Source organism: Carassius auratus, chromosome 45, assembly GCF_003368295.1.
Source record: "Carassius auratus strain Wakin chromosome 45, ASM336829v1, whole genome shotgun sequence".
NCBI classification, from domain to species: Eukaryota; Metazoa; Chordata; class Actinopteri; order Cypriniformes; family Cyprinidae; genus Carassius; species Carassius auratus.
In genome coordinates, this window is record NC_039287.1 from 14261857 (window position 1) to 14287308 (window position 25452).

The 25452-nt window shown below is 38.1% G+C and overlaps 1 protein-coding gene across 1 annotated transcript in view; it reads right to left on the reverse strand.

Moving 5' to 3' along the window:
* Positions 1–5564: 5564 nt before the first annotated feature.
* Positions 5565–25452, reverse strand: part of LOC113063354 (transcription factor IIIB 90 kDa subunit-like) — a 58071-nt gene continuing 38183 nt past the window's right edge. Inside the window, exons 13-19 of the mRNA XM_026233667.1 lie at positions 23054–23118; positions 22580–22661; positions 22115–22167; positions 21190–21461; positions 9537–9591; positions 7144–7327; positions 5565–6772 (exon numbers count right to left, since the gene is read on the reverse strand). Coding sequence (XP_026089452.1) covers positions 6735–6772; positions 7144–7327; positions 9537–9591; positions 21190–21461; positions 22115–22167; positions 22580–22661; positions 23054–23118 — 749 coding nt within the window. The 3' untranslated portion in view covers positions 5565–6734. The remainder of the gene's footprint in view (positions 6773–7143; positions 7328–9536; positions 9592–21189; positions 21462–22114; positions 22168–22579; positions 22662–23053; positions 23119–25452) is intronic.

Here is a 25452-nt window from a genome sequence, read left to right on the forward strand (position 1 = left end):
AATAGTTTAAATGTTTACTGCACTGAATTATTCTAGTTATTTACCTAGGGCCTAATGAATTGAAAGTCTTGCACATATAAAGGAAATAGCTTACATCTGCGTTAAAAATAAGGTACAGTAGATAATATATCAGTTTCTAATTTAACATAAAATCACATTTCACTGCTGTTAGTCTTGCAGAGGCTAAGGACCAGTCTGTTTCACATTAAAATTCAGATTGTTTTATTCAATTGTAATGTTAGGAGTCAACAATACTCGAGTATCCTACCGAGTGCTAAGCATGACTGTATTGTAGCTGTGAGTGGGTGAGACAATTAAGTCTGCTCAGAAGTGCGCCGAACAATTCAAAGTCAGGTTAAATGAAGTGTGCTACAGTCTAAATTGAATAGCCAGAATGAAACACATGACTTCCTAAGAACTTTCAGTAAGTTTAATATCAGCCGAACATTTGATAAGTTTATCAGCTTCTCCCTGTGGTCCTACTTTAGTTAGGACACTCAGGCATCTCTGTTCAGCTCTGAAATAAAGCATACTGTACCTTTAGGCTTTCTTTAACTAAAACAAATAACTTGATCCAACAAAACGTGTTCTCAGTTTAGCGTGTCAGGCATATATTGCCTGTCTCGTCATGGTTACCTTGTCTTGATGATAAAGAAACCGCTGTATCATTTACAGGCTACAAGTGAAGAGTCTGATGGTGAAGAGGTTGCTGTAGGCTTTGATGATCAAAAGCAACATTGTGTCATGATATTAAAGCAGATGAATGGGACTTTCCCAAAATGTTTCCCAGATGCTGCTGTTAGACATATGACAAGGAAGAGCACTAAGACGAAGCCAAAGTAGCCGAATTGCATAGTTTTTATACTATAATGAAAGGTTAACCATCATGTTCTGTTTTTGCCAGAGACACCAAGTTCATTCTGCTAGATCTAAAATATACTTTGAAAAGGATAGTCCTCCCAAAATGTACATTTTCTCAACATTTACTCAGTGTTACTTATTTTGGTTAAAACTGAAAAAAAAATGGACAATGGGAACTAAGAGTGTTTGGTCACCAAAATTCTTCAAAATATCTTCTTTTGTGTTCAACAGAAGAAAGAAAGGCAAGGTTAGGAACAACATAAGGTTCAGTAAACAACGACAGAGACTGATTATACACATAATTTCAATACAATAGCAAGTTATAAAAAATACTCAATTTGGGGTCTCAGATACTCTAGTTATGAAACATAATATGAAAGATTCTCTGATAAATATCCTTTTATTTATTTATTTTTTATTCAAACTATTTGTGGTAGGGTCAAAATGACCAAAAAAAAAGAAACAATTGCTGAAATGCATACCAGCTGCAATTTAGAAAAAAAGGTGCAGTATGTCTACATTCTGGTAAACCAAAATATAAAAAAGTAAAATATTAATATAATCATAAATTAATTATGATTAATTAATTTAAATAAAATATTAATATATTAAATACAAATATAAAAAGAACTTGAATACTAAATGTTAATCATGACATTACTATTATTATTTAATATTTTCACAACTGTGGGACCCCAAACATAAAAAGAGTGAATTCTTTCTCAACAGAACACGAAGCTTAATCTTCGTTCAACAGACTGAAAGGCTAAAAATGATTTCACCAGAAAAACCAAGTCCACCCTTAATGAGCATGAAATGCACATTATGAGAGAAACCAACCAAGATATAATTTGATGTAACAGATGTAAAAATAGATGTGGAAACATTGCTGATTTAATTTGCAGTCTTTTCATTTACAGACTGCTGTAGCAAATTACATATGCAAACCGTTTTGACATCTACATATTTTTAGAGAAGTATTTTTGTTTAATAACATTAAATGATGTAACCATGTACAAGTGTGCAGTGACACTGCAGCTAATATCACATGTTGTCCACCGGTGTGTTATTACACTGCTTAATGTGCATGTAACATTTTATTGTCCACACTTTTGGGCTTTTGTACATAATTAAGAGGCCCCCCTTATTGAACAGCTGAGCAGTTACGGGATGCATGGAGCACTGCCCCATCACCAGAGCGTGTTAAATTTAGCAGACAACAGCACAAGACAACTCTGCAGGGAATAATAGTGCAGAAGATGTTTTCTACATAGTGTACCATTACAAGACGGTGATCATTTGGAGACGTGACAGCATCTCTGTGTGTCGGTGTGGGACAACCTCTGAACAGTTACACAATTGGTGCACTGCAGGAAAATAGAGATAGGTTGCATATTTCTCTATTTCAGGCTGCAATAACTCAGAGATGTAGAGAGACATGAAGAGTATGGCAGAGCTAAGGCAAATGAGAGGATGAAAGGAAGGAAATTCAGAGACTTACTATTAGAAATGGTAAACATGACAAAAATACTGATTAATTAGGGGTCGTTCATATAGAAAATGTGAGATGCAGTGAAGAACAGTAAAAAACATAAAGTATGAGATATATTAAGGCAAAAAAAAAAAAGAATATAATGGAAAGAGAAGAACAGGAGCTATTTCCACACATGCTTGGGACGGTTGCCCCACCCTGGACTTTTGAAACTGACAATGATTAGTGCACAGTTGAACTTTTAGCTTTGTAAATTTACAATATTAACATGATACCACAAGAAAAAATTAAAAACTAAAACACTAAAAAGTCAAAATATGTCAGCATTTAAAAAAAGATACAATACCCCCATTGATAATGTATTTTTGTAGACCAAACCTTAAAGTTAGCATTAACAAGATTCCCTTGACAAAAAACCTAATAGGATTTCCCAGTGCCTTTTGGATTATTAAATCATATCAGCTATTACAACAAACCAACAAAAGTTTGATTCTTACACATTTCTTCCATCATGATCTTCCCAGCTGAACACAATGTTTATGAATTGTAAATCCTATAACTGCCAGAAGAGAAATGTCTTACTTTTTTTTTTTTTTTTTTTTTTTTTGAAGGTTGTTACAATGTTATTATACATATAAGTACTGAGTAATATTAATTAACTACATGCACTTACTGTATGGTTAGGGTTAGGATTTGGGTTTGGCTTAGGGTTACTCACAAGTACTATAATTATACATAATTAATTCTTATTATAATAGTAATTACATGTTACGTGTTATAAGGGCACCTTAACATAAAGTGTTAACGAAAGAAGCCATAGGCTATAACTGAACTTCACCAGTTGCATGACTTCATTGTCACAATCATATAGCCTTCAACATCTCTTAAATCCTTCATATTTTCCAAGAGTGATTATAATAATTTATGAAGGACTGCTGACTTATTCCTTATCAAACTTATAAGTTCAGACGTTTTGTAAGCATGCATGAAGTTTCTAGACTATTTTTTAGTTTATGTGGAATTTAGTATCAATAATTGTGTAAGATCGGTGTGTGTGCGTGTGTGTGTGTGTGTGTGCGAGCTTTCCTTTCATATCCCCTGATCACATTTTTTAAGTTATTTATTTTTGGAGCTGTACTGTATATGCTTATGATAAGTTTATATGTAGGCCTGGCCTGACCAAACATAGTGAAGATCAGTGAGGTCATGTTTACTCTCACCTGAGACCAATGGAGTGACTACAGTCAGAAGAGACAGATGAGCTATCTGCCAGCACACACACAGGAGAGCGTCATATTATATAAATCACACAGCCCTCTACCCTCAACCAGGACACAGCTGGCCTGTGGCTCAAAAGAAAATGATTATGCACAATCTACAGACTTTACCGTAGCCCGAGGCAAAGAGCAACTCAAAACAGCATGTGTCTAGGAAGGGTGCAAACAGCATAAAACGTTGCATTTGCTGTGAATTCTAAAGGGACTGTATTAATCACTTACTGTATTCATCACAATCATCATCACCATCATTGTATTTAATGAGTGTCGGAAGACATTATCATCCATTATTTTCCACTTAATGTCTACAAGAAGCATCTGTGGCATGATGTCGATTACCAAAAAGAGTCATTTCAATTCATCCCTCAGCTGTAGTGAAGGAAAAAAAGAAGCACATGAATTCTTAATGGGATAGTTCACTTAAAAATTTAACTTTTGTCATCATTTACTCACACTCATGTTGTTCCAATCCTGTATGACATTGTTTCTTCTGTGAAGCGCAAAAATAAGATATTTTAAGGTATGTTGGTAAACAAACAGTTTTGGTTCTCATTGACTTCAGTTACATGAACAAAAACAATGCAATGCAATTAAAGTCAATGGGAACCAAAATAGTTTGGTTATCAACATACTTTAAACATCTTCTTTTATATAACGGAAAAAAAAGGAAGTTATACAGGTTTGGAATGACATCAATAGCCTCATAAAATATAAAATTCTAATTAAAAAAAATGTTGCTCTCACAGAATAAATTACTCCTAACCTAAAATGAATGAATAGGGTGTTTATGTAATGGTAATTGAAAACTTTTGCATGATGATACATCCACACCACTAGGTGTCAGTATAACTGATGTGTCATTCACCAAAACATAGTAAACTGAGTGCACCGTTAATTAAAAACATGTTGCTTAGATGTTTAATAGCCCAAGTCAAAATACCCTACTTTCTGTTCAACATATCGCTCGCAATTATGAAGCACAGTCCAGTGATAACTTGCGGTTATCTATGGGATGTTAAAATCACAATGTTGACCTTGCTCTGAGAGGACTGTGTGAGTAATATACCAGCCTGACCCTAACCAAAGTCGGTCTGCAGCCAGACAGAGTGGGAAGCTATTTGAACACAATGCTTTGAAGAACTGAACCCGATACAGCTGTAGTACGAGGGCATCCTGAGCCTGCATCTGTGGATGAATCAAATCAGATGAGTGACAGGCTGCAGTACTGCAGAAGCAGACATTATAGTGTCTTATTACCTCTCTGTCTGATCAGCAGAGCGGGTTAAATGGGCTGCAGTCTCTCCGTACTCTCGAAAGCAAACACATCTTAAATCTCCAGGTAGCTGCATGATGCTTTGCCGTGTATGAATACGGCCTTTCACACAGAGAGGCTGATGGCGGTTTAGGGGTAAATGGTTCAACTTGATCTCTCTCTGTCATTCTAATGATTTATCTGATGATGAGCTCTGTCAGGGTATATGAGCCACAGGCAAAGGCCATCGCATTCATCTGACCGCAGACTCATAAAATATATATTTCATTAGCCATTACAGTACTCACAATGAAAACCGGTTTTGTATGTTGCAGCTTTTGTGGTTCTTGAATGCTCGGATCATAGTCACACAAAGACATTAAGCTTGATTCCTCTAATGTAATTCAGGAAACACTGATGAATCGAAGTCTTAAACCACCTTGACCATGACTCCTGAACAAATCTGATTTGAGACTTTAGCAATTGTATCACAGACGTGTAGCATGTGGGAAGTGAGTCAAACTAGGGTTTGTGAAGGAACTGCAGGTGGTTTTTGAGTTAAAAAAAGCTAATACTTAATTCATTTAGTTATAAAAATTACAATCAATTAAAAAATCTAAATAAAAAATGCATTAGATTACCTGCATTTCATGTGACCATTAACCAACATCAGAGAACTGTAAACATGAGAACGTGTTGTTTAATTATTTAAATATAAAATCTTGGGGTACAAGCTTCAAGTAAATATTTCAGGTCAAAGGTGTTTGGCTGGCAAAGAACAGTGAAGAATTTCAGCTGTAAGGAACTACTGTACAGTACTTGCTTGACATGAAAAATATAAAAAGAAACAAGAAAGGAAATATTCCGTAGGAAAAACATCTGAAGAAATGAACTGAATTCACAATTTAAATGATTAGTGCTACCACACATTTACAATTCTGTTGTCATTTACTAATTTGCTGTCATGTCGTTCAAAATCTGTAGGACTTTCCTTCTTTCTTCAGTGGAACCTAAATGGAGAATTTACTGCTGTCATTCTTGTCCATTGAACTACAATGAATTTTAAACTTCAAAATGAAAGCAAAGGCACCAGAAAAACATCATTAAAACATCCTAAACATACATTAATTTATTTACATACACATTAAAATGAGTTCTTAGTTGTGTACTATGGAATCCACATATGATGAAAACAGTTCAAATGAGGGTCATAACATTGCTGTAAAATACATGAATATTTATCATAATCCAATACAGATGAACATTACTTTTTCATGGAATTAGGAAATATAACAGTTCATCTAACAAAATACTATTACATGTACATATATACAGACATAAAATTGTTAAAAATAAAAAGTTAAAACACTAAAAGTGACAATTTCACAGCTTCCTACTGTTTATGTACAGTACAATCCTGTACAACAAATGTAAATTTACAACAGATCGCTATTACATTTTGCCAAAATGCATTCAATATTATCAGCAAACGAAGCAGACATCAATATGCCCACCTTTGAGGAATTACCAACAAATCCTGCACCCATGAAACAAATTCTCTGAGACATTTGGGAAACTCCTATAAAGTTTCTAGTCTCTTGAACTTTTAGTGGAACACGAAAAAAGAGCTAAACTGGTTTTATGTTCTTCAGTCTAAAGCTGCCGGCCACCTTCTTCCATTGTAGCTCATTCATCACACAGATGCTGCAGTTTAACCAGTCATATAAAGCACTGTCAGGGAGAATGACCCTTCATAAACGTGCAGCGTATTATAGGTGTCTCAAATGTGCCTTAATTTCTCCTCTCCTCACTATACCGGGTGGATAGTGGATAGGAGGATGAGAAGAACAGTCTAAAATACCTCCTCTTCTTCAGCCTCACATCCGTAGTCTGTAAAGAGAAAGGTTGTCATGAATAGTGTTGTTTATGGATACATGTTGAAAAAAAAGAGAACGGTAAAGATTAGATATAAATTATATTGGTAGACTGCTGCTAGGACACTACTGTGATAAGCAACTATTTGTAGATGTATGACTTGCAGAGGAGAAGAGATAGGAGCAGTTTATCAAGATGATAAACACTTCAAATGTAGTCTGCCATGAATGCTAGAGTTACAGCACACTTAGCATTACACAATTTGTCAAAATGAAGAGTCAGACCTTGGAACTAATCTAGGAAGCTCTTGATCACTGAACCCTTGAGCCGTGACTTTCATTATCCTTCTCAGCGACATGACTACAGATTCGCTGTGACATACTGACCATTTCCACCTATCAGCTCCATGGCGCTAATGCAAGACACCTCTGCCTCTTCCTCATTCTCCTCTTCCTCCTCAGCGGGTTCATCATATGCCACAGGCCCACTTTCCAACACGAGGGGAGGGGTGGGGGCTGGAGGGGGCTCTGGGGCTGCAGGGGGCAACATCAGGGTGATGCTGGGTGTGACCTGAAATAGATAATGTTTTAGAACAGGACAACATATTAGTTTATAAACGAACAATGCTTCCCTGAAATTTTACTGTCAGATATAAAATGTGCTTGCGTTGGTGATTCCAGTTCGAATCTGGTCTGCAATCTGTCTTTATCCCATCTAACACGTTGAATTGTGCTGCTCATGTGGGTAATGCAGATTTGAATCTGGCTTGCAACAAGTCCCGATCCTATTTGCTCAAAATAATTTCCATAATAATGTTCAATATACGGATTCTTAGTTAGCACCATAGTGTGGAGACTAGAAAATATGCCTCTGGCGTTTGAAATCATGTTCATGTGGGAAATGCAAGTTTGAATCTGGCCTGCAACACATTCCAAGCCCATTTCCTGTTTACATAATAATGTTTAAAAAAGGATTGTTAGTCAGCACCACAGTAGCTACAATTTGTGCACATAACATAATAAATCTGCTCATATGGGTAATTCAAGTTTGAATCTGGCCTGCAACAAGTTTTTTTTTAATTTCCATTTTCCACAATCCAATTTCAGATTCCAATTTCCACAATCCAATTTAAATGCTATTTTAGTTAGCATCATAGTGTAGTGGCTAGCATACATGTATCTGACATGTTGAATCATGGTGCTTATGTGGGAAATTAAGGTTTGAATCTGGCCTGCAACGCGTTTTTGTTTAATTTCCATTTTCCACAATCCAATTTCCGATTCCAATTTAAATGCTATGTTAGTTAGCATCATAGTGTAGTGGCTAGCATACATGCATCTGACATGTTGAATCATGGTGCTCATGTGGGAAATTAAGGTTTGAATCTGGCCTGCAACAAATCCTGATGCCCCCCCCCCCCCTCTTTTTACAAATATTTTCTATAGTAATGCTCAATGCTGATTCTTACTCTGCACCATAGTGTAGTAGCCTGCATAAATGCATCTGACATGTTGAATCAAGCTTATGTTGGAAATGAAGGTTTGATTCTGGCTTGCAATGTGTGCTGATTCGAAAAAGAACGAGCCTAAGTGAATCAGGGCTACATTTCCCAGCAGGCATCGGTGTAAGGAAATACAGCTCAGGGGAAGCAGAGGCCTAAATCAATTATCATGTTGTGAAAACGAGGAAGAGCATGAAAGTCTCGGTGGTAATTATAGCTCAGACTTGCCGCTGTACCGTGAGGCCACTCTTCAGGCAGTGCCAGTTAAGGGGAAATGAGCAGCAGTGGGGTTCTTGTAATAGGGGCTGCAAATGCCTAGAAGACTCCCTGCAGCTCACCTGTAGGTTACACCCAGAGTGAGTAACCCAGGCTGGGATCACAGACAAGCAGAGGCCTAATGGCTATAGAATCTAGGCTGGGGCATTAAGGATCTCATTAGGAACAAGAAAATTAAGGAAAAGATAACATAATATTCCAGAACTTTTCTGTGTAATGCTGTATAATTTCATTCTACGATTCATTAGTAATATTCATGACATCTGAACTAAGACCCCTTATGCATGTCTAAAGCACTGCATGAATTCTCTGCTCTTGTTTTGTGGGAACAAAGGGAGAATGGCTAATGTTTCTTTGTTAAAAATGACTCTCTTCTGAATCACTGAATCAATATATAACACTGATTTATTTCAGAACATATTGGCAGCAACCTGGATGGGGCAGCATCATTGCCACATTGGTGCTTAATCAAGCCTTGAAGAGAGACACTAAGACCCAGCAACCACAGAGGCAATCCATCAACTTGGCTTGAACATTATCACAAATATTGACTTTCAATTAAATGTATATGCCATATTAACCCTGTATTGTGAAATATGCTGGTTCGCTATTTACTGCCGTGACATTTAGCTATGAAGTATTTGATTATCATGATGGATTTAACACTGAAGTCAAGCAGGGTTAATCAAGTGAATTTAAGCTGATATTTATGAATTATTGTTCATTAGGTCAACAAGAAAACAGAACACAAACAATTCTGCACTGAGATGCCATTCAGTAATCACATTAGATCTTGGGTTTTGAAATAAGGTGAAGAGTTCAAAAACATAAGAGAACATTTTTGCTATGTATTTAGTTTTTAATGTCCAGGGCTATAGGTCCAATCAAACTGGTTGCAACAAGAATAACCATAGTAATGTACCAATGCACCAATGTAAAACAAACTTTAAAATTGAAAATAAAACATTAACAGTAATAATACAGGGCTCTCATTCAACCTACCGGTTTGGCTGCTGTCCTCTTCTTCTTGGGAACGGATGATATTAAGGGGCGGAGTCTAAAGAAAGCAAGGCAGAAATGTAAAATAATTGTTTAGTGAATCTTCAGTGGCATCCAGCTTCTTCAGAGAAGCTTACAGATTGACATGAGCTCAAGAACTCATAACCAGACTAATTTTTCTTCTAATAATATGAAAATATGAAGCATACTTCCTGCCCCCCTCTTTTACTCCCACCCCACAGCAGATTACTGAGGCATACAGTATCTAAAGCAATAGATTTACACTGAGACCTGCGCTACTGGGGCTAAAGAAGCCCTGTGGTGCTGATGAAATCCTTAGCTTACACTTCCCAGCAACTGGATTTAAACATCAAACACCAGCACTATTTTGGGCTAATATTAAAGAGACCAGTATAAAGCATTAATTAGTTTGATGGGGGGAGGAGAGCGAGGAGGAAGGCAACTTTCTGAAATGAGAATGACCTTGAAGCAGTTCTACCTGATCTTATATGGTTCACATTACAGTACGCCATAAATCAGCAAAAACAGACTTTGATGTTCAAGGTATCTGTAAATGCCAAAAGGTTCACCTGAATGTGCTAGAATGGCAATGCATAAAAAACATCATTAAACTGGGCACTGACTTATATAACGTACAAAACAGCACTGACTGTTGATAGAAAGTTGCCTCCAAAAGATTAAAGGTGAGTGAGTTCCACTGAAATTGTAAGCAAAAAAATCCACAAATTTTGGTTAAGATTTACTAAGACAGACAAGATTCATTCTGTTATGTTGCAAATACATTCTTATGTTTACATTTCTGGTATATTTGTAAAAGTATTGTTGAACGCTGCATATGCAAATACAGCTTTCACATAGAGTCTCAATATTGTCTGAATACACAGAACAACCCACATAAACACAGACACTCACACAGGCATATAGACACAAAGTAAAGTGCAAAAAAAAGCTGGGCAGTGACTGCGCCTCCCTGGTGAGATCTCCCCAAGGACTTAGTGAGAGCACTTTGTTGGCCGATAAGGCAAAGTACTGCTAATTAATCTGCTTAAGGAAAAGAGGAGAAGGAGGAGGAGGAGAGAAAGAGTGAGTGAGAAAAAGAACATACTGAGAAAGGGGCTTCCTTTGTTGTATCTCATTAGGAGTGCTGGCCTACATTAGCCATCTGCAGCATGCTGGCCAGACAGAGCCCAGTCGAGTCTGTTCTGGCCAGATCTGCTCCATGCACCAGTGTCCTGGCCCTGGCACACATCCTCAACATAACTCCAGCATTAGGATTATCCAACACATTACTGGAAAACACAATCACCCTCAAGCGGCCTCGCAGAGTGAATAGTCTTGGGAAGAGGCGCAGATCTACAACCCCAGTGTGACTAATACACTTACAAATCTCCAGCCATGGAAGTGAAATGGCCTCCAGTTAAATCTAGAGCTCATATTGTGCATCGGATCCCTCTGCTTGTGGGGAGTGAGAAACATTGATAATCTTACAATACTGAACGCACAAGCTCAGCTGAAGTGAGTGAGGATGCTGCTAAAAATGAGCCAAGAAGAAAACCCTGAGCAGAGAGTTCAGAAAGGTTGTTTTTCTTTCTTCACAGGCAAGTCAAAAGTCCCAAAAATCCTCTCATTTTGCTATCCAGATATCTATAAAACAAGAAATATTAATTTGAGAAGCAAATTATGAAAAATAAGACTTTTTTTCAAATAATATATATTAAACTAACTTCCACCACTGAATTAGACCACCCATCTGTACAAAGTCCTGTCCTCCAAACCCAATGTCAGCTAACCTTGCTTGAGTATTTATTACACAGCGGAGTGCCAACAAATTTGGAATTTGCTCTCTTCTGACCAATGTAATCAATCTCTCAATATTTCTTCCTATTTTGAAAAGTCATAGATATGCTATCATGGACTTATTCCTTTCCTATTAGTGCAAAATGGGAATGTAAAAAATACATTTATTGTAGTTTCTATTCCATGATGACTTCTGCTTCTAAGAAATGTGAAATGGGTCTGTTGTGGGTCAAATCTTGCTGTGCAAATAATCGTTATAAATCAGGATGTTGCCTAACATGTACTAAACAGATGTGATACAACAAATAACTGGCCAAATAGCCAACTGGAATATATTTAATGCGTAATGTGCAGTTACGTGATCATTGTGATTTCACAGTCAATGGTGTAGAACAGTGGTTTTCAACCTGCGATGATATTGCAGGTGGGCCGCCAATTACTATTGAAAGAAATAATAATATTGTTCATATATGTTAAAAAGTCTAAGTCATAACATAATAACATCATTTCATATATATAATTAAATAAGAAAACATTTATCTGATATTTTTGCTGCATATGCTACAGAACAACAGCAGTTGTGCCAAGTGGTGCCAGCCCGAGTTATTTTCAGTTCATAGCCAGATCATTCAATAAAGACAGTTACTAATCTAGCTTCTGAGTACAAAGTTATTAACCCAACAATAGCGGGGCCAGTTAATTTTTTTGCAGTGGCCCGCGCAATCAAACGTGTTTGGTTGTGTGGGCTGCGAGTTGAAAAAGGTTGGGAACCACCTGTGTAGAAAAAAAAAATCGTGGCATGCCCTGGTTGAAACAAAACTTAGAGTTAAGGTGCTATAACATTTACATGTTTACAGTGAAATTGCATGTCATTGTAATAGGAATCCACAGGATTTATAATTTTTGAACTATTAAAATGTTAATTTATTGTTTTCACCAACAGAATGCTTTTTGGTGTGGAAGTAAGTGAAGTAAGCAGTGTTTAATGCATCACTACACCACAGACCATGTAACTACCTGTGTCTACAAAATTTCACTGCAGTTTCGCTAATGTGATGGCGCTATTACATGAAAGAGATTAGAACACAGTGTTTTTGAAAGCAGCAGCCTATGAAGACAGCAGACAGCCAGGCAGCTCATCAAGATTTGGATCCGAGCCATTAGCTCACAATCTGATGCACATGTCAGACATTCCCACTCGAACACAGACATACACTGGATCCTGAGTACAGTGAACGCTGACCCTCCCATGGCCGCCGCTATAAATCACTGTTGCAATTTATGACAGACCGTCTGCTCTTCTCCAAACAATCAGCCGGCTAGGCACACAGACAGCACGAGGCCTTTTACCCGGGCAGAATTAACAGCCACAACTCCAGTGTCAGATGGGCAAAACACTGTAAACACATCCAATTATTTTTCAAGAGCTCATTTTTGCCTTTAATAGCGGGCATCTGCAGCCTGGTGATGTCAGATCAGTGAGTGGCAGAGAGAGAGAGAGAGAGAAAATACAAGATGCAGAGGACAAGCTCTAAATATGACCGTTGAACTCTGATCTTCTCTATCTCTGTTTCCACAGCACTGCTCCTTTATGCCCCGGCAGGGGATGACCACATCACAAGCCAATCCCCCATAAGCCTCCTGGGCGCCACACTCACATATTACACACATGACTGAGAGTGACACTGAGCTGAACGGCCTCTGGCATGTGACCTGGGCCACTGGGTCCTGTGGGGGCCCTGCATGCATTTGGAGGTTAGATGTCAAAAAGGGTCCTGTATAACCACACATTCAGTATTGTGTGTGTGTGTACTCTGAAAAGTGAGGGGTATGTGAGCGATGATGTCAGTAGGTGTATGTTTGCACTGTGAGCTAAGTGTGATTTACAGTGGAGTGTGATGCAGTGGTGTTTACTAATGCCCCTTGCTGGGCAGCTGGTCTGCCAAAAGCAGGGGTCACATTAAGGCCACAAACTATGTATGACATGAGATTAAGAACTAGATTGATTGAATTTACAGAGTCTTTTAATTTAAATTAAATTCCAGTTTTTGTATGCTATGTCTCATTATTTACCTATGAATTAGAGTATTGTGCATACCAATTTGGGTCCAGGCAAGGGTCATGATTCTCTGTATACTGAGACCCTGTTGACATGAAAATGTTACCGTCACTTATCAGCAACATCACTGTAAACCACTGTTCAAAGGATTGGGTTCGGGAAGATTTTTTCGTTTTTCTTTAGTCTGTTACGCTCAGCAAGGCTCTCAGCCTCCATGTCTGTTGGTTTGAGGCTGAATAAACATGATGGCAGTTCCAGTTGGTGAACATATGCATACTGAGTATTTTTTAGGAGTGAACAGGCTGTGAGATCTTCTTAGCTAAGACTTTGGTCATGACTGACAGCACCGACTGGTACAGTATTTAAAGTCTTTAGAGTCAGTGTTCATTCTGACATCCATACAAAATTGAGATGATGACTGTGATATTGTTAAAACTTCATCTAACTGTGACTAAGATATTGTGAAGGTGATTAATCAATTTGCATATGTGAACCAAAGCTTTCAATTCTGTCCTAAGGCAAAATGAATCTTTTATGATCTCCGAAATGTCCCTTATTCCACAATCGTGGCAAAAATCCCATTGAGCACCCAACTCAAAGGATTAGTTCACTTCCAGAATAAAATTTTCTGAAAATTTTAGCATATAAATATGCATATAAAAGAAATATATGTATATTTATATGTATACTTTTTAACCACAGTTCAACCCGTAGGCCACCATTAAAGAGCATTACATGGAGAAAAATTCAGTAATGTTTTCCTCAAAAACCTTACCTTACAGAAAGACAACATCCAACATCTTGTATGGAATGGGGATGAGTAAATTATCAGGAAATGTTTATTCTGGAAGTGAACTAATCATTTAAAGAAAGAATGATCCTTCAGCAGGACCTAAACAGCTGAATCTGAATTAAATATGACAGAACAGAAGGTTCTATTTAATACACTGGGAAATTAATTTAATTACACTGAGATAAGCCTAGCAAAATTAAAGTAAACACTGCATTATCTTCAGATATACTGTACACAGGAGGTCTGAGGTACATTCACACACTACTCCATCAGGAAGCATCAGTGCATTGATTCCCCCTAACAGGATTTTCACAGGTGCCTGGAGCCAGGCAAAAGTGTGAAGTCAAGATCGGTGCATCTGCAGGACAGAACTGTGACATCTTAACTGAAAATAAATCAGCAGAACCAGATGGATGACCTGCATTATTGAACAGAGTGCTACATTTTGGGTGTCCCTCTTGTGACCTCTCAGGAGGAGATAAAAATGGGCGAATCTACAGGTCAGAAGGGGTGCCCTCAGGGCTGAATGGGTGAGCCTGGTGTAGATGCCCAGTCCTTATGCCAGGCTTCACACTCCCCCCGGCAGCCTGCTCCCGCCCTGGGCCAGATGGTGAATGAACTGGCTAATGGAGCGAATTCATGCCAGACAAATTTGCCCACTTAACAATCAATCCTAACACTGCTCTGTCATCAATAATTTCCTAGGATCTCCCAGGACTCTTTCAAAGGCAGAATGAAGCACTGATGTAAACACCATCAGGTCTATGAGAGATAAAGCTTTGAATGAACTAGCAAGCAAACAGCTTATACAATTGTACAATATGCTGTCCAAGAAATGTTTTCAATAATATATAAACATAGTTGAACCTGGATGGATTTATTAGTTTAATGTATTAAATTATAGATAGATTATTATTATAATTGTAAACAATTTTATTTGGTGTAAGATTTCTATAATCATACCACAGAACCATCTACTCAAGCTAAAATCTCTCATGGCTTTTTGCTTTAATAACATAGGATAAAAGCTACGGTACTAATTTACACAGTTGCTTCCTCGTCCTACAGCCACAGATTAAGCATTTATGTAATTCTAGTAACAATGTAGAAGTATTTGAGTACCCAAGCTAACAGTCTATTCACATATAACACGTTGAAGGCTGTATGGCAGAAATCAAACACTTCCACTATTACTGGTGTGTTCTTATGTGCTTTGTAGCTAAGCAACATATTTAAATGGCTCTTAGTGTGATCTCATTAAAAAAAAAAAAAAAAGAGGCTGGCCCATTTCAGAGGGAGCACTTCTGTTCTGTCGGGCCCATATGCCAGTCTGTCAATAATGCATGTAGATGAAATCTGACAGGGGGAAGTAATATTTCTGTTGAGCCAATATCATATAACAGCTGGCTTTCTGTAAATAAATCTAAGGGGGGAGAGATATGTAATGGGTGGAGACTCTCCACCAGCTTCGGGTGCCACTACGCAGCTGTAATCCCTGCTCTCCATCTGGGGGTTGAAGCATTTAACTTTAAATTTAAGTTGTGAATTTTTACTGTAGGGGCAGTCAGAGAGCAGATTGAGTGGTAGGTCTAAACATAAAATTCAAATATTCATAAATAATTCAAAATTAATGAGCTAAAATAAACATTTGTCAGGGCTCTTTAATGCCGCTAGAATGATAACAAAAAAGCTGTAAAAAATAAAACACACCAGCATTTTGAACACGATATGAGCCATAATGTCCGATTCACAAAAATGCCCGTAATGAACCAGTTCTTTTAATTAGTTGGTTTAAAGGTGCAGGCAAAAAATGTACATTGTGTGTCCTTTAAAGAAAGAAGCTATACACAAGATCTTTATAAGGGAATTCTGTAATTCTTTGACTTAAGAGTCATATGGCGGTTTCTTTTTAAAAGCCAAATGCTTCATCATCATTCAACAGCATTTATGATGCTCGAAACAAATACAAACCAAACCTTAAACCTTTATTTGATAAATAGCTTCTAGCAGAAACACAAGAAATGTTCCCATAAAAAAGGTGAAAAGGTGAAGGACAGAAGGCATGTAAACAAAACCAAACCATCAGGAAATGGAGTTCAAATCACCGTCTAAACTACTTTACAGCTGGTCTCCAATGACCTATAATAGCCAAACCCACTATTACTCCTTTAGGAGTGAACCTCATTCCTCCTCAAAGTGGTTGCACAGCTAGAAAAATATCAGTTGTAACCATTAAATATCACTGAACTCATATAAATCAGTGGGGAAGCGTGCAGTGGGGAAGCGTGAGAACAGCAGCAACACATTCCAAAAAAAGCTTCCCCTAAAAATACTCACAAAGCATCCTCTTTCTGAAGGACAAAGCCATTATGCATTCAGCTCCTTCTATCAGATCTAGGATGAGGGAGGAGAGACAAAGGAAAGACATGCAATCTGACCCTGGAGGAGGCAACAATTAGGGCCCAGTGGATTCTACACCTCGTGGTGACAAGGCATCTTATCACACTTCCTGCAGGCCACTGAGGAAGGCCCCCAGGGGTCTGACTCGGGGACAAGGCTTTGAGAGAAATAAAGATCCATGGAGGAGAAGAAAGGTGTGATTATCCTACTTATAACTCACCCTCCAGCAGTCCAGAGCAACAGAGGGGAGGTGGGATTTGTCCCTGATTTCACTATTGTGACTTTGTTCAGCATTGTGAGTGATTCCACCATGTCACACAGGCACATGAATAGAAAGTTCAAAACAAGTGTTACTTTTCATTCATCAAAGTTCTTACTGTTTTCTGTTCAAATAAATCCTGCCTTGGATTCTGACCCTACACTTTTTAAAAGTAGTCTATACATTTTCAACAGACACCCAAAAATGACTTGCAATAACTTGCAATTACTGCAATAACTGTACACTCAAATGTGCATTACACTAAAAGTATCCTGTAAACTGCCTCCAACACTCATATTATTCACAGTCACCAGCCATGGCACTGTTGAAGCGACTTCTTGATCATTGCCTACCACAAAACAGTGTGTGGGATTGAGAACGCCCTGAACCGAAAACACACGAAGAATGTGACATGGAGGGAAGCCTACATGGAACAAGTAGCAATTTTCTTCTCATCAAAGGGACCGCTGCTTAGAAACAGCTTTCGCCCAGAACCTGTAGCGCTTTGTGTATGACTAGGTGATCAAAACCTGGCAGTGGCAAGGAAAGTGCACAGGAGGTTCTATCACCTGCAATCACAATAACACCTGTGCATGCATATCTGCCCCATGGCACCAAGAGAGAAAAGTTTCCATTAATGGCTTCCAGTCAGTCACAGGATGAAAAGTGTGCTGTGACTGTGTCAGTCTCCCTCTGTGACTCTAGTGCACATGGAAGGGAATGGTAAGAGAGCTCGCAAGGTTTTTAACATGGCCTCTCGGCATCACCTGCAGATCTCTGGCCTTGTAACATCTGCTGAAGTGAGTGATGGGTGTGGAGGAGAGTCGGCGGGAGGCCCATAGAGCACAACAGGCAAGTTTTGAAAGGAAAAAACTCATACATTTTCTACATATTTTAACAGAAACGTATAAACCTTTCAAGACATGAGATATAAGATTATTAAGATTATATATACACTACCGTTCAACAGTTTGGGGTCAAATAAATTAAATTATCTTTTAAAATATACAGTATTCATATAGAAAAGTTATTATTTTCAATTGCAATAATAACTTTTGAACGGTAGATGGAAAGAGTTTTTTTTTAAATACTGTGGATAATATTATGGATAATGTGTTTATTTTCTACGATAGTCTAAGAATTATGAATTTCCCTCCCTTATTATTGCGATTTCATTAGAGCCACTCTAAAATCCAGAGTTATTTTTATTTTAAATGAAACAATCCAGCTGTTTCGCCTCGACCAAACAAGATTCCCATCAGCAGGATGTGGCTCCATTACTCCCACAACCAGACATCCTCAGGACTAACAGATCTTAAACCACTGATGAATGGCATCCTCAAACAATGGAGAACTCCATGCTGAGAGACCCGGTCCAAAACCCTTTGACCAAGCTCAGAGGTTGAGAAAGAGGCACAAGATGAAACTAGGAGGTCCTTCCTACCGTCTTATCTCACTTAAGCCTATGAGTACAACCACAAAGTCTTTAGAGAATAATTTTTCTATACAGCCAGACGGTTCCACGCTGGTCCTGTGTCAACGTGACTATGCTAGAAACAAACAAAATGACTCATTCTGATGTTTTTGTTGCTAGGGGGTGGTGAAGGGTTTATGGCGACAAGGAGCTCCATTGAGACGGACCAAATGACACTCCACAGTCGGTTGCCTTGGTTTCCTGCCCTCTAGAACACAAGTCGATAGGGACAATTGACAATCGAAGCCTTCTCCTTAACAATGAGCGAAAAGCCATACTGCTGGAAGTGGACTAACGTCAGGGTGGAAACAATGACATTTTCATTTTGGAAACTGAGTTGGGTCATACAGAATGGGAGGATCTGCAAAATGCATCAGGGCACCCAGGCTCATAGGCTATTTCCGATTGTGCCAGGCAAAGTAAATGAGAGGCGCTGTGAACTTTACTCAGTGTAGGCCTGGTGGAAAGCACATCTCAGGAACAACTCTAACTCATACAGTCTGACCTTAAGCTAACATTTACAAATCAATCTCCACTCATGTTGTCAAGGGGCTAAAAAAAACAGCCTGGACCTGGTAGACAGCACAGATATTTATACTTCTACACTCCCAAATCCTCAGGGTCGATGCTGCTCCTCAAATGATGTGTCTGATTTCAAAGCGGTAGCTGTTACTGTAAAATGGGGATCAGAAACAGGATCAAGCAGCACGTTCTGTCGGGCTTTCACTTTTTCTGAGGTATGCCGAGAAGGGAATCATAGACAGGTCATCCTCAAGCAACAAGATCAGATTTACACTTCAAAAAGCAAATTCCAGCAGTTTTAAGAATGGCAAGCCTTTACCAAAAGACAAGGATATAAAAGGAAAAGGTACAGGTGAACACGTAAAAAAAAAGGGGGGGGGAAGAAATGACAGAACTTGAAAGCAATTATGTTCGTATCTTATAGGAGGAGTGCTTCACCGTTTCTGTTAGTTTGGAGGTCGTGCAGAGGTTCAATCTGGCAGCTGGTGTGTGAGGCTGGTAAAGGGGGAGGGGAGTTATCAAATTTTACCTGATTAGCAGAGCGTCTAGAAGGGGTCTGTTAGCTCGTCAAGGCAGTGAAGAAGAGCAACAACAGCACCCATATAGACAAATATGAAAATATGTTTGAAGAAATGTGCTTTGATCAGTTGGAGTGCGAGTTTTCTGACAGAGAGCACTGCATGCATTGTGAACTACAGTATGAGCAATTGGGCAATTGTAGACATTTATTTCTACAAACTTAGTCCACCCAGTAGAGAAAAGGAGCTACTGGCTCTATTAAACCGTTTATCTCTAAGAGTACGGTGTAAAAAAACTTAGACAGTTGCTATTCATGTTGCAAGTCATGGAAACAAAACTAAAACTCTTTGCTCCCCCATGACAGCTCATTACAAATGTTCCCATGTTTCAACAGGAGTGGGAGCAAGCTCTTTCAACTGAAGCTGGAAGTTTATCGTCCAATTTGTTCCACAGTGTCAGCAAGCTATGATGATTTAATATTTTTACACTGGCCTCTGCTAGTCTGCCTGCTGATGGTGCGAACAACAGTTCAAAAAAAGACTACAACACTAGAGGATTTACCGGAATTTACTGACAAATACTGGCATTGAATGAAGTAAAAAAATAAATAAAAAAAAAAGACTTAGAACTATAAGCCTAACATATTGTCTTCAACTCGGAATTCCTGAATAAAATAGGGGAAAAAAACATCATTACCGTTATATTTGCCACACAAATATAACACAGCAGAAATCTTTTTAGTATTGATAATAATAAGAAATCAGCTTATTAGAATTATTTCTGAAAGACCCTGGAGAAAATTCAGCTTCTGAAGATTCATCACAGGATTAAATTACACTTTAAAAGATATTCAAATAGAAAATTATTATTTTAACTATTATTATATATTATTATTTAACTATTATTTATATATATATATATATATATATATATATATATATATATATATATATATATATATATATATATATATATATATATATATATAAGTATGCATTATATTATATAATTTATATAACAATTTAAATAAAAAATTCAGTTCCACCAGACAAAGCGAGGGATAACACGAGCCGACTAAGTTTTTATATCTTCAGTAAATCTCAAAGGTAATAAAAGAAATGTGAGAGTTGTATAGTTTGTTTCAAACACATTCATGATTATACGATCGAAAAGAAAGGGGTCAGTAAATTGCCTTTTGGAAGCTTGAGGATATGAGGTCTCCGACAGCGTTCATATGTCTGGTTCATCATCATCTCACCATTCAGTATGAAATTAGTAATTATCATTAACGAAATGGACTGGAGGAAAGACATCACACAATGAGAAATGATCTTTCAGTGACAAAGTGTAGAAGTCATGATCTTTCGCTCCGTCTGTCGTATATTCATTACTTCTCTCACAGGGACGTTTGGAGCCCCAGAGGACTATTAATCGGACAAGGGGCAGGCTCCCAGCATGCACTACAGGGTGCCAGGTGATGGTAGACAGACAGTCCTGGCACCGAATTGATGACAAGCTTTCTCCTGATGGAAAAGACTGTGAAGGTCAGCCAAAGGAGCAAAGCAAAGTCCGACAAGAAGAAAAATGTAGTCCTCCAAGGGCAAAGGAACAGCCTTTTTGATCATATCCTTTGTCTGAGGAACAAAAGAGTCTCTATGCCACTTGGAGCAGTTCCCTGTTACTACATAAAGACAGACTTGGAGGTTTCACAAAGTGAAAAAGTAAAAAAAGTTGAAAGCGCACTGTGAGCCAACAGTAACCAAGTGAAAAAGAAAAAATAAACAACAGATTCACTCTTCACTAAATCCTCACCTCTTGCCCATGAGGCTTGCAGGTTTAGCGAGGCCAAGATTGCTCTTGTTTGGCTGCTTCTTGCGGCGGGTCAGCTTCTTGCGGCCAGAGCCACTGGCAGGCACATCCTCAGCTTGCTGGGTGGTGCTGCTCCCGCTGCCTTTGCTGTTGAGGTCCCGCAAAACATCATAATTGATCTTACTGGAGATCTTTTTCTGCTCCAGCATCTTCTCAATGGCCTCTCCCGCAGTGCTGGCCAGGATCGGTTCTCGCTTCTTGGATGACTTCTTTGGCTAGACAAATGAGAATAGGAGTTGTTCACAGTAAAAAACAAACATTGGAGTCAGAGCTTGGATGGCTCTTATTTATAGAGAAGAGTCCTTTGGCTTTCTAAAAACATTTCTGAAGGGTAAAAACAAACTGGTAATCACACAGCATCTGGGTATCATTTAAACAGTGCGTTTTCCTCACTAGGCCTTGATATACTGATGTCAGGCTAACAGCTGTCAACAATAAAATGACAGAATCCCATTAGTAGCCTGGGAAAGCTATCGAGTCCATCTGATCTGGTCACTGCTGACCATGTAGAAAAGAGGAACAAGTCTCTTCACAGTCAGCAAGTGGACTAGTTTACCTGAAATTGCTATCAGGCTCAAGGCAGCTCATTAGAGGTGCAGAGCAGGACAGGGCCAGTTAATCTAACCCCGACTGGGAGTCACGGTGCAGATGTCAGACAGCAGACAGGTTAAGGACAGGCAACACTGAGAGCCCGGGGTGAAACCAGAGGAGCAAATGAAGTTAAAATGGAAAGTATGCGGTCACTTAGGACATGCAGCTGCCGAGTGTCTGAAGACCCAGGCATGGGAGGAAAGCTCTTGTTGACAACATAAGAAAAAGGCAGATGTGCATTTACACACACACACACACACACAAACAACTTACTCACCTTCTCCTTATAGGTCCCTTCCTCCTTCTCTTTAGCTATTCTCTCCTCTTTTTCTGAAAAAAAAGTAACAAAATTTGAAAACACAATGGCTTTATCAAATGGAGTGTTTTAGTCTAGACACAAAAAGCATCTAAAAAAAATAAAGGGCTTTTTAAAAACTCAGAACACTTGCTGAGCAGATTAACTTTAGGAGGTGAATCTTTTATTTTTAATTTTTTATTATTTTTTTATTTTTTAATTTTAATTTAGCAAAGTTCAATCATGGGATGAAATTGCAGTAAGTAATTCACTGTGCCAGTATTAAAATAATAATAATAATAATAATAATCCTTCCTTACACTTAATTTTGTATATTTGTGGCTGAGCAGTCTCTTGGTAGGACACATGCCTCAGACATCAGCACAGATCGCGTGGATGAGCTTGTGTTAATAAACGCATTAATCTCTTCTTCTCCTATTCGCTTACCTTTCTGTTCCTTCAAATACTCCTCGTTCTGTTTCATCCACAGCTCTGTCTTGGCCTTCACCTCGATCTCGTTCAAAATGTACTGCAGAGAAGATAACAGGCCCATGCTGATAAGTAAGGCTAATAGGTGATCATTTGTAAATCTGGGATGCAGAACATCAGACAGTTTTTTGAACTTCACATACGGTGGTAACCTGCTGAAGTTCAACCGAAGTTTTAAGCTCCATTTTCAGAAAACAACGCCGTAATGTGTTAAACTGCAAAAACTTTCTTTCTTTCCATAAGTATTTTTGCCTTGTTTTTCCACAAAAAAAGACTTACTTGAAAAGCTAGATAAGACATAACACATGCTTTCAGAGATTATTAAACAAGCAAAAATTTAAGCACAAATCCAACATTTTGTGAGATTTATGTCTTATTACCTAACAGAAAGTTAACCCACAAATCCATTATTAACTTACATACATACTGTACCTTTTCAATCTCTTCTTCATCAATCCCATCCAGATCTAGTTCCCCATTTTTTGATTTATCTTCCACTACAAAAAGACACAAAAATTAATAAAGTAAAAAAAAACATATTAACAAAAGAGTCTCATTTTGGGGGGAATAAATAGCATGCAAGCTTTTCCGGTAAATTTCCTGCATGACTGGAGTCTACAGATGTCTGATGGTGCACTACACAGGAAGTACTTTGGTGGTGTTCTCTCAATAAGGCACGCACTGGCAGCTCTTTGTTGTGTAATTGCCATTAATAGGCTTAGCGGTGATGTGAAAGGATTTTGTGTTCCTCAAATACTTTCCCAAATTGTCTTAAAATCCACAGTGTCATATTTACTAATCCCTAAATTAAAATCTCATATCGAGGTAAATATGAAGAGCAATGCTACTGTATGCTAATACAATGGCCTGATGTAACCTCAGATTCACATGTGTGTTATAAACACCACCATATGTCTGTAGGAATATATAAATATAAATAAGATCAGGGAAAGACGAGATCGACATGATGAAGGAAAACAATCACAAAACAAAGCGCATCTCTGCCTGTAAATGGGAATCTAATGGGTAGAGAATTGAAAACATATGTACATTTGGAATGCAATAATCAATAGTGTTTACTCATGATGGATCAAGAATAAACTATCTAGATAACACAAAAGAAACACTCTGATGCTGATTATCATTTGTATCATCTGATTATCATCAGTTTTGCGTGATATGCATGCTAACATTTTCAAAAACCTAGCCAAAGGATTGAACTAAAGCAAACAATGACACACACGCAAACCTTTCTCTGTAAGCGACTTGAAAGATGGTTTTAATATGAAGACAATGCTTTCTCCAAATGTAAAGAGCTGAAAAAGACAGCCTGGGAAAAGTGTGATTGGATTGGTGGAGCCTCTGTGGATCAAGACCAGATGTTCATTGCCTGAACATAGAGAGATCTGAATGCCTTCTCTACTGTAGCCATCCGACTCGCATTCACACGCTTTGACGTTCTCACAGCGAGACTGGCCAGGGAGAACGGATTTAAATATCTGAACTGAGACAAGAAAATAGGTCACAATCTGTCCCCATCTCAGATTCTTACACTTGCATGTGTGAGGTTTAAGACACTTCACACTACTTCAAAAGCTGTAGTGTCCAGTATCATTTGAGTTGAAAACATCAGAGGCACCTTTTAAAATCTATAAATCTAACACTACTTCAATAATAAAATATGATCACTTTAAAAAATGTTATATAGTATTATGAAGAATATAAAAGCATGTCTTTATAAACAGTATGTTGTCTTGTTATAATATCATTATTAATTTCTTACATTGGTCATTATACATGAAAATATGCAGTTGCCTTTATATTTTAGTTAGTGGGTACTTGATAAAAGGAGGACATTTGTAAGTTCTGGGTAAAAACAAGTTTAAAGACCCATTAAAAAGATTAAACTGTTGACAAATTTATAGCTAGCTTCCTAAATAACAACACATCCAGTTTAAAGGCACATACATCGGAAGGTAAATCTGTCCTCCCAATGTTGGTCAAGCAAATGTGTACATATGTACTTATGTACATGTTTTTGTCCTAACTCAAAATTTCAGTAAAAGGCCAGTTACTCATATCAAATGTTTGTGTTTTTTCTTGCTGCTTTCTTCATACCGTGTATTACATCTTCTACTATCTCCAACAGCCCGCTCCTCTTATACCTGGTTTTCAACTGGGAGGTGAATTCGAAATGTTTAGCAGGACTTTAATTGAATCCAGGTATCTCTTCCATAAGACGGAAATAGGTACTTGCTCAGGCATGGACCAACATGGGCATACTGGTCTAAAAGGGAATCATGCTTGTTTGCAGGCAGCTTGGAGTGGCTGTCACATATCAAACCCAGTGGAGCAAATCACAGAGTTTCCCCAGAGCGACTGCACAGCCGGCTTGGATAGAAGAGAGAAAGAAAAACAACATGGCGAGATCAAGTTTCTGCTCTTTGGAAGGTTGGAGTATGGCTGATTGCGATTGAATAGATGATGGTAGCCTCTTACAAAGAGCTCCAATTTCAAAGGAGTTGAAAACCGTGAAAGGAGTCACCCAAAGGTCACACAGGCAACCAGGAGGGAATGGTTATACAGCCTCAAGTCACCAATTTTAGTAAAATTTTGCAGCCCAAAAATTAAAGTCACATTGTCAAAAAAATTGTCTGCAGAATACAGAAATACAGAATGTAGCACTGTTCAGTCACACAGAAGTTACTTTCGAACTAAGCAGCTTTCTGTTTGTAATTGTTGAATTTGCGTGACCAACTGAATACAAAACAAAATCGAATGCTCATAATTAGAGTTTGGAACCGAGAACTGTGAGCAATTTCTACATTTAG